Source organism: Branchiostoma belcheri, unplaced genomic scaffold (genome assembly GCF_001625305.1).
Source record: "Branchiostoma belcheri isolate BF01 breed outbred unplaced genomic scaffold, Haploidv18h27 scaffold15, whole genome shotgun sequence".
NCBI classification, from domain to species: Eukaryota; Metazoa; Chordata; class Leptocardii; order Amphioxiformes; family Branchiostomatidae; genus Branchiostoma; species Branchiostoma belcheri.
In genome coordinates, this window is record NW_017802935.1 from 2,791,222 (window position 1) to 2,805,797 (window position 14,576).

Consider the following 14,576-nt stretch of genomic DNA (forward strand, 5'->3'; position numbering starts at 1 on the left):
TGTTATATTTTGTAGACTCCAGTTAGTCTATTCTAAGGTTTTATTTCAATTGATACATTTGGGTTTAGTTTGGTTGCATGCGTTCAGAATCACAGCTGATCTTCACTTCCGGGGTCGAAAAAAAACCTGTCTGCATGCATTTAGCGGGTGGTAAGGGTTTTCTCATATTAATTCATATTCAATCACAAATCAATAATGGTGCGCTGCTATAGGAGAATGTCATGCTGCTGCCAAGATGATTGTTAATAGAAGAGATACGCTCCCAGTAAGTAAAAGTAACCTTCTAACGTTATTTTGTGCCCCCCTCCCCACAAATCATGAAGCCCAGACTAATAAATTTCGCGCCACATGATTAGACAATAGGACCTCCATCATCTCTAGCTAGGCGTAGCCTTCGTGCGTGATAATTTTTGTGATCAGGCTGAACATCTAGTTGGACAGCAACATTCAACCAGCTGGGTAGGTCGCTTAATTCCCTGCAGACTGGCTAGCTAATTGTTTTTATGTTAATTTCATTGTTGTTATTGTTGTGGGATTGTCTTAAGTACGATCTAAGGCCCTGGTGTCTGTAGATATGTTTTGACTCAATGATGCCTCAATGACTTAATCTGTGTAGTTCAAAGGTTAAGGAAATTGTTTATTTGCTGTATTAATTTCTGATTTTCATATCATTGCTTTAATCATTAAGCTAATTATTATGTACTTTTTATAATTAGACAGTTGCAATTTCCTTGAAAATAAAACCACTCTGATTGTAACTACAATGCATCAGTAGGACCTTAATTAGGTAATCCTAACATTTGGGTTTAAATTTTAAAATCTTTTAAGTCATCTTAAATAGTCTTTCAAACGTCCAAAAGGGCATAAAACTGTATAAAAATCTAAACCATGATATGGTCTTGTAACTCTTGGCAATATTGATCCCGTATCAGATATTCAGCTGGCATCATGCCCTGTACCTTCAAGGCTTGGGTGAAATTTTGTTCTTTGCTCTATTCAATTTACTAGGAATTGTGCACTTCAATGAAGTTAGTTCCAAGAAAGTAATTTTCTTTTCTGTATGATACAACAATTACTGTTGTTTCTAATCATATAAGGGATACAAGGAGACATATTTTTCAGCCTGCCACAAAATGAATTGAGGATGAAATGTCATGAAAAATCATATTTTAGGATAGAAATTAAAATAACTTGACAATGGCTGCAAATTTAACAGTTCATGAGTTTTTATACATGTTAGTGCCCTTAAGGCTGCAGCACAAACTGCACCTTTAACTACACAGCACTCAGCAGCAGGGTCTGCAAAACCAAGGCCAGACTTTCAAGCCACATGAGAGGTAACCAGAGGCGCGACCCAGATAGTCTACAATAGACTGAATTGCCAAAGAAAGTGCCCTTAAAACTATTCTCTTGAAGGTTCATGAACCATAAAATGTCATTCGTATGGCCTAAGATAGCTGCAATGTAGGAAGCCAAATATATCGCAGTAACCCTCTACCCTCTGTAGATCTGCTGCGATGACAAACGAGCTCTATAATTCCAGACAGTCACGGGGTCCTCACGCACTCACATCAACATCACAATCTACTCATCAATTATGCTTAGCTTTATTTCATCAAACCTTTAATCAAGGATGCAATACATGTGTAATAAGATAATTGTTACATTATTTATTCTGGTGGTATCTAACAAGCTTCAGTAATTATGAATAGCAGGATGCTGCAGTAATTGCTTATTAATAAGCTTTTTTATTAAATTTGTAGCTCAAATTATCCTGGATCCAGCAGTTATTTTAATAAAACTTTATTGCTGTCCATGTCCTAGAGCTATACTTTGTACATTTGTAATTTCATTCATAATCAAATCAGTTAACTGTTAACAAAAATTTATATTAGCAAAATCATCAACTAACACTTACTTCTAATTCAGTTGAACTAAATGTAAGTGTTGGGTATTATAAGATAAGTGTTTCTTACGACCATGTCGTAAAATGGCCAGTGGCAGAATTTGAGGTCAGGGTCCAAATAGAGATCAGTTCCTTGTTAGGATATCTTTATCGCTGGCCTGGGCGCCATGTTTGACACGTGGCCATCACTTATCTTACTCTAATGCCACTTGATCTGGCTGTGACAGCCTCATTTATTTCAGTCCTGTAACATCTGTTAGTTTCTTCTTATCTGGGAGAACCCAAATTGTGTGTACTATATGCAGAGAGGACGAGCAGGGCACACTTGCTATGATATGGTATGCTCACAATTACATGTAACGTTATCTGAAGAGCATTTGTGGGTTCAGTTTTCATTTGACACAAGTGTCGCCGCAAGCTATTTTTGCTGGACCAGGTAATGTTTATTTATTTAGCTCATATAAAAATTTGAAATTCAATAGGGAGTAGGTCTCTTCTATATTTATACAGGCAGATTTTGAATGTAGAGCAAAATGATAACAATGTATCAAGTAGTTTGTAGTGTTATCCTACGTGAAATTTTTCACATTTTTTTTTCTATTTGCAGGAATGACTGAAGAAGAGCAGTTGTACAGAGGGTACTTCTGAAAAGAGGTTATGTTGTCTATAAAGTAGCAATGTGACACATGACCCAAATAATGGAGGAGGGTGAAGATTGTGCTGCAGGCTGTTTGCAGTGAAGAAATATCGTCCACATCCGAGGAAGGAAGACTCTGCAAGAACGACAGATGTCTGCAGCTAAACGGCGCCGTGCCATCTCTCAGAAAGGATGCAGAAGGAGACAGTTTCTGCACAGATGAACTTGTGTCTTCTCTTACTGAAATGAACCAGCCTGAATCAACCCAACCAACTACAACATGCTGTAAGGATGGACATTGTGAACCAGAGGAAACTTCTTACAGAAATCTCATGGGTAATAACAAGCAATCGGACAAAAATATTGGCTTGAGTACCTGCAAAGGAGAGGGGAATTCTGTGCCAAATAATGAAGCCAGTGCCATTTCGGAGTTTGATACTACTGATGTAGGTTCTGAACTTGAACCTGAGCCATTTAGAGGGGAAAACCATGAATGCCAGTCTTCAGGAAAAGGTACCAAAGACTCTGTTGAAACTGAAGTGGATGGGCTACAGGGTAATGAGCACCAAGACCAACATGAAAGAACATTAGAGACAGATACCAAGGTGTTGGAGAATGGACCAGAGTCTGATTCACAGCAGCCACCAGATGTTGAAGCAGCTCTAGATGAAATTGTGACAGCTCTCGACAGCTTCACTGCACTGGATAATAACCAGGTGGGTATCACAAATATGATATTTACCTTTTAGTACATGTATGATATGCACCAATAATATCTAAGAATGGACCTTGCATTAGAAAGTAAGTTGATTGCAAGCATTACCAGCTATGCAACATAAGAGGAAACGAAAGACTCATTAACAAATGACCTTTTACAGCTATTGACTGGTGAACCAAAACTTTTACAAAATTCTTTTCCTGTTATCAATCAAGCCAATATATTTTCCATGTGAATTGCTGAATTGTCATTCAGTCTTGACGTGTCTTTCATTGAGACATCATTTGATTTTGAATCAACAATGCACTAGTATTGTCAGGCTGTGGTATATGCTAAATGTTGTGTACCATCCCTGTCCTTGGTACTGATGAGACTACAACTGTCAAGTCAAGAAATTTTACATGTGTCAAGTCAAGAAATTTTACATTTTGAATCAACAATGCACTAGTATAGTCAGGCTGTGGTATATGCTTAATGCTGTGTACCATCCCTGTCCTTGGTACTGATCTGACTACAACACAACTGTCAAGATACATGTAGGACATGCTTGTGATGTAGTTTTTTGTTAATGTCATGTTCACATACAGCTGAGTTTTAAGAGAGGGGACCAAATCCATGTCATCTCCAAGAACAGTGAAGAGTGGTGGTGGGCGGAGCTTAATGGTTGCTATGGTTACATACCTGTCAATCACGTCAGCCCCAAGACCTTGGAGGAGCTGGAAAGTGAACTCTGGCAAGATGAGGAGTACTTTGGCTCCTATTCTTCTTTGGTAAGGATCTGAGTTATTTTTCAACCTTCTCTTTGCTGCATAAATCCATAACCAATACAAATTTAGTAGCAGATGGCTAGCTTAACAAGCTGAAAGTTAAATCTCATGCAAGATGCACTTATATTAGATGCTTAAACAGAAGGACACTGGTATTCCATTAAAGAATTATTTCCTAAATGCTCAGTACTTTCAGATACTATTGAAAGCTTTTTGTAATTAATGATTATTTCTAGATACTACATCTACATATATTTATCATTATCAAAATGTAAATTTGAAAATATTTCACTTATAAGTTATTTTAAGTTGAATCAAAAAGAGAAACTACATAATTCTTAGTTCAGCATGTACATAGTTTCAGAAAGGACATTATAGAGTACCTGTATCTTCCAAATAACTACTTTCAACTCATACACAGAAACTTCAGTTGGAGATGCTGAATGACAAGCCGCGAACTCTGGCCTACAGGACGGCCATCGAGAGGAATGCAGAATTCCTGAAGGACAAGGTCATCATGGACCTGGGCTGTGGGACGGGCATTCTCAGTCTCTTCTGCGCAAGATACGGAAGACCAAATAAGGTTATAGTCTTATCTTAAAAGTTCATCTGTGTTGGTAGAAGTAAGTTTAAGCTGTAATTTCCAACACAAGAAATTGGACGTACATGCAGAAGTGGTGGATTGTTCATTCTTTGCCTGGAGTTGTACAGTCAAAAATTTGTGTACATCCAATTTCTTGTGTCAGAAATTACAGTTTAAAGTTGCTTTATAAGGTCTTCTTGTTTTTGGTCTTCCAATCATCAATAATCACAAGTTTTATTGTCGATGCTATATGGAGTATAGGAAGAAACATAAAGCTGTGGTGACCATGCTATCTTGTGTGACGCAATGTCTCCTTTTTTTTCTCATCGGCTACTATATACTCGATGCTGATTGGCAAACTGACCAAAACTGACTCACAACTATGCCCACTTTCTTGCCTAGCCACTACACTGCCTCAATTTACATAATGCTTCTTGTTTCTTCCTTCCTTCCTTCTTTTCTTCCTTTTTGCTCATCCTTGGCCGTGAAGAATAAGCTAAAGGAGCTTTGCTGTGGTCTTGGCGGCCTTAGTCTGTTCTGTGCACAATTTGCGCAGCCAAAAAAGGTAACAAGCCTATCGACATAAGGTACCCATATATGACAATTCAAGCCCCCTTTGTACACAATTATAGGTTAACAACAGAAAGTTTTCCACTTGGATCATACATAATGTTAATTGTGTTCACCTCTCTTGATTCTATGACATTTACGTTTTTCATAACCTCCTCCCCAAATCATAGGTTTTATGTGAAAGAGGCTTTGATAAAAGTCATTGCAAAATTAAAAAATTTTTAGGCATTGTTGTCTGTTAGTCTTTTGCCTGAAGCCATTGTCTGTGCACATGCTAATAATGATTGTCTTATAAGGCAATGAAGCAGATGTTGGATCAGTGTTTGCATGAAAAAAATTTACAAATATTGTTGTCAAATGTCCTTTGTAGGGTAACACAACTACAATTGTATATTGCTAGCTGCTCCTCACCTTTGGACCACTGTCCATGGTGCTGATTGGTTATCAGCTTATACAAAATGACCAATTACTGAATTCCTATATTCTTGGAGCTGATTGGCCATTAACTCTCTTTCATTCATGACAGTTATATCTAAGAGATCGGCAGTCTTATCCTGAAGACATGACTTGTTGTTGTGATGTAGATCTATGCAGTGGAAGCCAGTCGGATGGCAGACAAGGCAAAGAAGCCGATGCTGTATAATGGTTACTGGGACGTGGTGAAGGTCATTCACAACAGGGTGGAGAACATCACACTGCCAGAGAAGGTCGACCTCATCATCTCAGAGTGGATGGGGACACTGCTGCTGGTAAGGACAAGTGGTTGGGAGTTCAAATCCCAGCTGTTGTCACTCACCTGGCATGCACACTACATAAAAGGGTTGCAGTCATTAGGATGAGACATTAAACCATGCATTGTCCACTGTTAGATATGATATCATTTTTGTATAAAAAGATATCTTAATGTTTGAAACCATTCATGTGTCAATGTATAGTTCAAACTGCTTCTTAAATTCACTCAGCGCCAAGCAAAAATGACCACTTTTGGGCATTGAGCCAGATGGTACGACAGACATATGACTGCATGTATGTCAAAACTTTAAGATGAATGGCAGTGAATGTTTTGAAAGCTTGAAGATTGTATCCAGTTGTATTTAATACTGGTTCTGTTTTCTGTACATGTGGTGAATTTTGATTTCCTTTTTTTCATTGGCCCGCTCTGTAGTTTGAACTGATGGTAGAATCGGTGCTGATCGCGAGAGACAAGTTCCTGGCCAAAGGCGGGGTGATGTGGCCGTCCCACGCCAAACTCTACCTCGTACCCTGCCGCGCTCAGAAGCAGTATGATGAGAAAATTGCATGCTGGGAAGATCAGTACGGTTTTGACTTCTCACCACTCATGTAAGTTTGTGTAAATTTAGTGGTTGATGTTGGGACAATTTTTGCATATTAATTTTCAAGTACAATATTGTTGTGACATATACATGTATGATTTTTGGATGTGATTTGCTGAGAAAAGTTTTTTTTTTACTTAAGCATGCTCAACCATATCAGTAATGCCTGTAATATGTTACCAGTTACTCCTTTGCCAAGTATAAATGAATTTTAGTTAGTCTTTTCTGTATGCATGACAGAAAATCATGACCACAGATGTACAATGCATGTGCACAGACTAATACAGTATATTACAGTTAACAACATCAAGCACAGGTATAATATTACTCATCACCCAAGTAACATGTTAACATGTAAAGAAATATTTCCAATCTTATCATACTTGTTTTTTTCACAGTCCATCAGCTAAGAAGGAGTTTTTTGGCCGCCCCATCTTCAACCATGAGCTGAGTGTGCAGGACTGTCTGGCAGAGTGGGAGACTGTGTTAGTCATGGACATGAAGAGGTTCAGGGTGGAGGAGCTAGAGGTAAGGCCAAATATATACTGTGTCAATAGTGACCACTTAAGTTAAAGGACTTAAAGAGATGGTCACAGTAGATAGGCATTGCCAACCGTTATAGGCATATTTCCTCATGTTTAGATTCATTGAAAAATAATCCATTAGTGTACATGTACATGTTCACAATGCCCAAGCAACAACACAACAGTTTTACATTTGTACATGTAGTATAGATTGTATACAACACAGGTCATTTCAAATTTGAGAAGACACCAGAGATTTGACACCTGAGCATGCAATGTTTTAAAGTCGAGTGTCTTGATAACAGAAGCAGAGATACCAACATGATACTGATAATATAGAAGAAAACAGTCACTTTAATGTCAATTCTGTCAATTATTTTAACAAGTTCAAATGTACAGCTACCATGACAACACTGGTCACCCCAAAAATTTGGATACTGACATGTATGGATGCCAGAATTAAGCCATTGACTGCATGTTACTTTCACATAGCATTTTGTATAGCCAAAGGTTCTGATATCTCTTTTTTTTTCTTTCAGGAGATTTCCCAGGATTTTGAGTTCCAGGTGACAAGAGAGGGAACGTTCCATGGCTTTGCCTCCTGGTTCAGTGTGGACTTCGGAGGATTTCCTTCCACAGAGCCACCGGTGGTGTTGAATACTGGACCAGAACATGAGTAAGTCAGAACGATGTCAACAAGGGGAAAATACAGATAGAAAAGATTCACAAGATAACATAATGTAATGTACACACATATAAGTCAGAAAGTGTTACCAGTTTTATCCAGTGTTATTGGTGTTAAATACATTGTACATATATATATATAGCCATTAGAATTGAACCCTTTGTACTAGTTGTATCTTTTGGCTCAGAGGTTTTAGGTACCAATCTTTACATGATTATGTTGTGATCATCATCTCCACTGATTTAAAAAAAAGAGCCTTAGAAAAAGAGCTATCATACCATAGTAAGAACCGCATCTGATGTAAATTCAACAGGTATACCGCAGGTCTTATGTTACATAATTTTGCTAACTGTAGATTTGTAAATGTGCCATCTATCTCTAAAAAATATCTCTAAAAAGGTTTTCAATTAAAATTTCAAAATTTGTTGTTGTCAGGATGACCCATTGGAAGCAAGATCTGTTCATGATGGACCAGCCCACTGCGGTGGAGGGGGGAGACAGCATCGTGGGAAACATTCTCATCAAGAGGAACCCGGAGTGGAGACGACATCTCAGGGTCATGTTTACATGGGAGGTCCTCAAGGCTGGCGTCAGATGGGTAAGTATCTGGCTCATCAACATCATTCTGAAAACACCAAAAGCAAAAACCTTACCTTATACCTACAGACATGACATCAAGGTAAATGGCATCGTAATTGAGAACTGTTGAAAATATTTTTTTTCATTAAACATATTATCATCATGGTCATATGCCCCATGTGTGCAACTGGTCCAATTAATTTTGCTGTACCAGACAAAACATTGCTGTCAGGATAGTTTGTAGAGAATAACAACTTGAATTGGCAGTCCTGTTTTCTTTTTAACAACAAGTCCTTTCTGTTTCAGGGGACCCAGAAGCAGAAGCAGTTCCTCCTATGGAGATGAAGGGGAACCCTCTGTGGGGATTTTGAAACCACTTGACAAGCAAAATCAACAAGCTAAAAAGCAATTTGAAATGGTGACCCAGAAGTAAACATTGGCTAGTAGAAAAAAGCAGAGACAACATTGTGCCAATGGCCACAGAGAAAAGAATATTTATTGATTCAGAAGTGAAATACAGAAGTTTGGCATTGTTAAATGTGGAGAAATTGATTTTTTGTTGTGTAAGTTATGACATATCTAATTTTTCCAGTGATATGCTATTTGATGTGGAAGTTTCTGTCAGTTTCATCCATGAAATCAATGTGGTAAATGACCCTAAGATACATTGTTGCATATTGTCCATACCATAGAATAACTTTTAACATACAAATGGAAATTGTCCTTAATATGTAACGTTAAATCTTCTTCTTGATAAAAATGTCGCGTGAAAAAAAATTATAGTAGTGTTGGTTCAGAAAGACTGTCACAATAATTTCCATATAGCTACTATCAAAATCTTTTTAGCAATTCTGAACTATTGAATATTGATGAAGATGGAACAAGGTGAATGTGTGAATGTCAATGAAGTAGCTGTTTCCTAAAGTATTAAAAATTGGTGAAGGCTGTGATGTGATGTATACAGTGGTAGATGTTTAAAGTTGTACGTCACTATTTGCACATAATTGCACACATTTACCAATTGAATGTGAATACCCATGTTGGGTAAATTTTAATGCCTTTCGTAGACAATTACCACAAAGACGATCTTTTGTCGAAATGCCCAAAAATAAACTGTCAATTTGATGTAATTTTGCAAGACTATCCCATATTTGGGAGATTATAGCTACTGTATTGAAATGTGTGTGCCTGTTTACCCATTCTGTGTCTATACTAGAAGTGCATTACATGTTCATGTATATGTCATCTAATTTTAGGCTGTATTTTTGTATCAAAGATGTGTGTGGATTTTAGGGACCAATCAGTTTTTGTATGAAATGGCAAAAAGATTGTAACAATTAGCCAAGGAAAATGTAGCATTGTTAGAAAATACATCCAGTAAAGCTACTGCCTTGAATTCGAATGGTTTCAAAGGGATGTTCAGTGGATAAATCTGAGTCCTGCCCAACTGTTTTGGGGACTATTGATACATGTAGTGGACAAAAATGCTATGTCCAGCTACACTACATTTCTACATTTCTCAAAAATCTCAGAAACCTAATATGTAACCAATGTGTGCCATATACATGTACCAGCTGGGCAACGATATATAATGTCAATTTTCCCTTGGTCAAAACAACAAACCTGTCACCAGTTAGAGAATACAAGGAAGTTTTAAAGCTTACATGTATCTGTCCAGTTTGCAAAAAAGGATAGAAGCCTCACTTTGTACATTGATTTCTTTATTGTGTATTCCAAGATCTGTGCTGAATACCCTGGTATCAGCCATTCTCTGTAAACACTCGAAGTATTTCTGTACCAATGTAAAATGTACATGTATTTTGTGGAAATTTGAATACAGGTATATGTGAAGTGTCTAGAGTTGTCAAATGTCATGCTTCATTGCTTGTATGTTAATGCTGACTATACCAAGGAGGTTTTAAAAGATGAAGATTCAAACCTTCTTGGCTGTATTAATTTTGATGAATCTCTTAATGTGCTTGCATTTGTAGTTTCTATAAGAATACAAGATTCAGAAAGTTTTACAAATTCCACAGTTAACAAGACCAATGGTCATCTGAAATGATTTCACTTTAATCCACCTTTGAACTTGAATACCATAATCTATTGATAGAGATGATAAGTAATAAATTAAACCTGCATCTGAATTATCTTAATTTTACATTTACCAGGTTTGCCCAGTGATTTGAAAAGCACTACATGCAAAGTGTTTCCATGTCATGTCCTAATAGTCAAGCTCTTGAACAATTTTGATTTTGTTTTAGAACATGGGGTTGGTTTTGGTCACTATCCCTTGATGATGTTCTCCTGCTGGATGTTGGCCATCAGTTGTTTCAGCTGAGCAGGGCTCATGACGGCATCGACACGGGCGCTCCAGGGGTCCTCATAGTCGCCAGCCTCCACGTACACGACCGGTGGGATCTTCTCATTCCCTTCCACTTCTGCCTCCACCGCAAACGTTGCAGGTGGCCCCTTTTCATCTCCAGTAACGTCGGATTCCAGTTGCTCGACGTAATCCGGAGGAGGCTTGGTCAATCCACAGCAGTTGCAGCTGCACAGACAGGTGCAGAGGATGAGCATCACCACGAAGAGGACAGGGATGGACCAGGCCAGATCACGGTAGATGGCAGCCACTTTTGGGTCTTCTGGATAGGCGTTGATCACGTCTGTAATGGGAAGATGTAACACATTTTTGCAGATTTCAGTATTTTGCACAATAATTTGACTACATGAAGAGCTTTCATTCTAATATTCAAATCTTGTGGGGGATAGAAAAATGCATTACATGACAGGACATATCCACATCATTCTGTAAGAAATGACAGTAGATGCATCAGATCTTTGTTACTGTTGATATTGATCAGAGCAGCAAAGAAATAAAGGAGACTTGAAAGTGCTTCACCTTCTCCAAGCTCCATTGGTACTAAGGCACACATTATGTCATGATGGCAGTCGAGTGGTGTCTTCTGTTTTGGTTCCTTGTGGTGAGGGGGGCGGGTTTTGGCTGGAGGAGCATGGTTGCGAGGAAGGGGCTGGCGACCAGAGGCTGGCTGGGGATGGGATTCGTCTTTTGTGTCATGATGGGGAGACTCAGGGGCATGATGGGGAGGATTGTTGGGGGCATGATGGGAAGTTTCAGGGGCATGATGGGGAGGATTGTTGGGGGCATGATGGGAAGTTTCAGGAGCATGATGGGGAGGATTGTTGGGGGCATGATGGGAAGTTTCAGGGGCATGATGGGGAGGATTGTTGGGGGCATGATGGGGAGTCTCTGGTGCAGGATATCGAGGAGAAGGATTACCTGAGTCACCACGATGGAGAGGATTGTCACAGTTTGGGTTACTTGGGTCCCTGTGAAGGTTAGGAGGCATCAGACCATGCCTGTCAGGGGCACCGTGCTGGGTATGATCATCATCAGGTGAGCGGTGGTGAGGACTGTGGTGAGGACTGGCAGGAGGGTCCTCCTGTCATGCAGAAAGAACAATATCATGTGTCAATAGGACATAAATTAAGTATTGTGTTTCAGTTCAATACATCTCCACTACATGCTAAATGGTTTATATACCATCACAATACATATTATTGTAAATCATAACAACATAAATTAAAATGTAATGCTCAAGGTAATACCTGAATTTAGGTTGCAAATCACCGTGAGGGTTTTGTATGTCTGTGATAGTGACACTGTGCAATAAGCACACAAGAAACATTGGTTTCTTGGTGTTATCGACTACTAACAATAAACATTGTATGTACTTAAAACACATGTACACATGCTAGTTTTGATGTAATAGTCTTTTGTTACTCACAGTGTCTTCATTCCCAGAGGGTTTATCATCAGTGTTACCCATCATCCAGTCCAGAATTGATCCTGGACAGAAAAAAATAGTCACACAAAGTAAAAAAAACTGCACCATTTTAATTTCATTTCTAGGCAGTCTGCAAATATTAGTGTCCTTGTATTTGGTCATCATATTATAAAACTTATCTAACAAATGATATCTCTCAGAGGAATGGATTAGCCAGTCACTGTTACCCAAGTCAACAGCAGTGTCCCTGTCTGGGTCCATCTCCTCACTACTGTCCTCTTCAGATGAGGATGGCAGAAACCAGTTGTTGGCTGGAAGAATATTTAACAGTTGTGAAACAGTTGCGAAAGGACCATAACGTTCTTTGTTTATATATGTACTGCTGCCATGTTGACCATTGTTTGAATAAAGAATGAATGAACAAAGACAAAAAAAATATTCACAAAATCACATGATCAATTATATATTTCTCTATAACAACAAAATAAATAATAACAAAAATAAATAAAACTCCATCACGGAAATTTTTAAACGCATATAAAATCATTTGCAAACCAGTTAGCAGTACGATTAAGTCTAATCTAGATAGAAGTGCCCACTGTTGGAAAATGAAGATTTTTGTCCTAAACTATTTGAAGTACGTATGCAAGTAGCCATGCATGGTGACTAGTGCTTGCCGTCTTATGTATATAGCCCATGCAACAAGTATTAAAGAGAAGCCCTGCTACAATCGCCACAGCTCAGTTTGAACGTACTTTCCATTTCCGAAGCTTTCTGGTAGCACCAGGGTGCGTTAGGGACGCCGAAGGGCGAGCGGTAGCAGCAGCCCATGTCGAGACACTCCCGCTCGCTGGTGCTCCAGCTCCCGCAGGCCTGGCGCTTCTCTCCCGGCACGCTACAGGAGTCGAACGCTGCGGGGAAAGAGTTTGGGGAATGTTAGCCTCCTTCGCAGACTTCTGTACCATGGAAGCCAAACTCGTTTCGGGCCGCCAGACGTTTCCTTCGGCAGCCAAGAGCCATTCGGCCGCCTGTCTAAATTACCGCTGCGGAGAAGTCTACCCCGGGGGACTTTGGCTGGCCCTACATACTCCCCACAGACTCAACTCCACCGCAGCGGTCATTTAGGTCGGCTGGCGCTGGGCGAAGGGCTTCTGGCTGCCCAACGGAGCCCGTAAACTTGTCAGGCACCCAGGGAAAGACTTCTGGGGTAATGTTTCGGGGAGCGACGCGAGTTATGCCAGAGAGGCACGGTTTTGCCGCCGAGGGACTTTGCCAGGAGAGACGGTTTCGCCACCTAAAAACCGTAGGCGGCGAAAACGTCTCTCCCCGGCAAAGTCCCTCGGGGATTGTGACTAAACGTTAGAGCTACTTCAACATGTTCTAACTCCACCTCAGGGTTCTTAGCACTTCATACCTAATTCTTATGTTCCCAATTTTATGCAACAAAAGATTATAGTGCGATTCAGGGAGCATTTTCGTGGCGGCATGCCATCATATAACAGTTGGTTGCACAGTTTCAGCACCAAGGACAGGGCCAGCCAATCAGCACCAAGGATTACTAGACGTAAGTATACCCCCACGCAGATTTTTCTCGCGGCTCGCGTTTATTTCTTTGATCGCGGCGGCTTCTTTCCCTGGGACAGGTATATATCAGGGGATAGTTGGGACATGCAACTATTTTCGCACAAAGCCCTCCCCTAATACAGCTCATCCAGCTAAAAGAAACCAACGTGCTCATGGATACAACACGCAGACCGCTAGAAATGTCACAATAGGAGGCAGGAATTCACAGTATTGGCTTGGAGCTTTTCTCCCGGTACGCTACAGGGGCCGTACGCTGCAGACAGAGTTTAAGGAAACGTGACTAAATTAGAGCTACTTCTACATGATCTAACTCCACATCAAGGTTCACGTTGGTTCATTCCTATTCGTAAGTTCCCAGCTTTGAGCAAGAAACGATTATAGTGCGATTCAGGGAGCATTTTCGTGGCGGCATTCCATCATAACAGTTGGTAGCACGGTTTCAGCACTAAGGACAGGGCCAGCCAATCAGTACCACGCAAATTTTTCATCGCGGCTCGCGTTTGTTTCTTTGAGCCCGGCGGCTTCTTTGCTCTGGAAAAAGTATATCATGGGGATAGTAATTGGAATATTCGGGCCGCAGAGACCTACAGATTCCCTCTATACAGCTCTCTACAGCTAACAAAAGCCACCGCGCCCATAGAAACAATTGTGTAGACCGCTGGAAATGCCAACATATGACGCTGGAATTCAATTCACAGTATTGACGTCATTAATGACGCATTGTATCAGCAGGATACAGTACCCTGGATTTTAATAAATAAAATGCCTTCATGCTTCTAAATTGCAATGCCAAGCATGCAGCCAATCAACTTTGTAGTTATCACATCACGATACACTGTGACGCAGCGCAAAATTCGTAGGCAAATGTTTTAACATTACC

General features: G+C 39.8%; 2 protein-coding genes across 2 annotated transcripts; one reads left to right on the forward strand and one right to left on the reverse strand.

Moving 5' to 3' along the window:
- Window positions 1-76: 76 nt before the first annotated feature.
- Window positions 77-9,123, forward strand: LOC109465347 (protein arginine N-methyltransferase 2-like). The gene is given in 11 exon segments (XM_019762561.1): window positions 77-265; window positions 2,514-2,633; window positions 2,635-3,259; window positions 3,849-4,031; window positions 4,450-4,611; window positions 5,766-5,930; window positions 6,347-6,522; window positions 6,914-7,043; window positions 7,579-7,715; window positions 8,160-8,322; window positions 8,610-9,123. Coding segments are annotated over 10 exon segments (1,821 nt in total). The 5' UTR covers window positions 77-265; window positions 2,514-2,592; the 3' UTR covers window positions 8,649-9,123.
- Window positions 9,124-10,108: 985 nt separating this feature from the next.
- LOC109465211 (pollen-specific leucine-rich repeat extensin-like protein 1) lies at window positions 10,109-13,233 on the reverse strand. The gene is made up of 6 exons (XM_019762356.1): window positions 13,197-13,233; window positions 12,868-13,023; window positions 12,340-12,423; window positions 12,113-12,174; window positions 11,206-11,767; window positions 10,109-10,969 (listed from the first exon to the last, which is right to left on the reverse strand). Exons 1-6 carry the CDS (start codon window positions 13,231-13,233, stop codon window positions 10,590-10,592), a joined length of 1,281 nt encoding a protein of 426 aa, XP_019617915.1. The 3' UTR covers window positions 10,109-10,589.
- Between the last annotated feature and the right edge of the window lie 1,343 nt (window positions 13,234-14,576).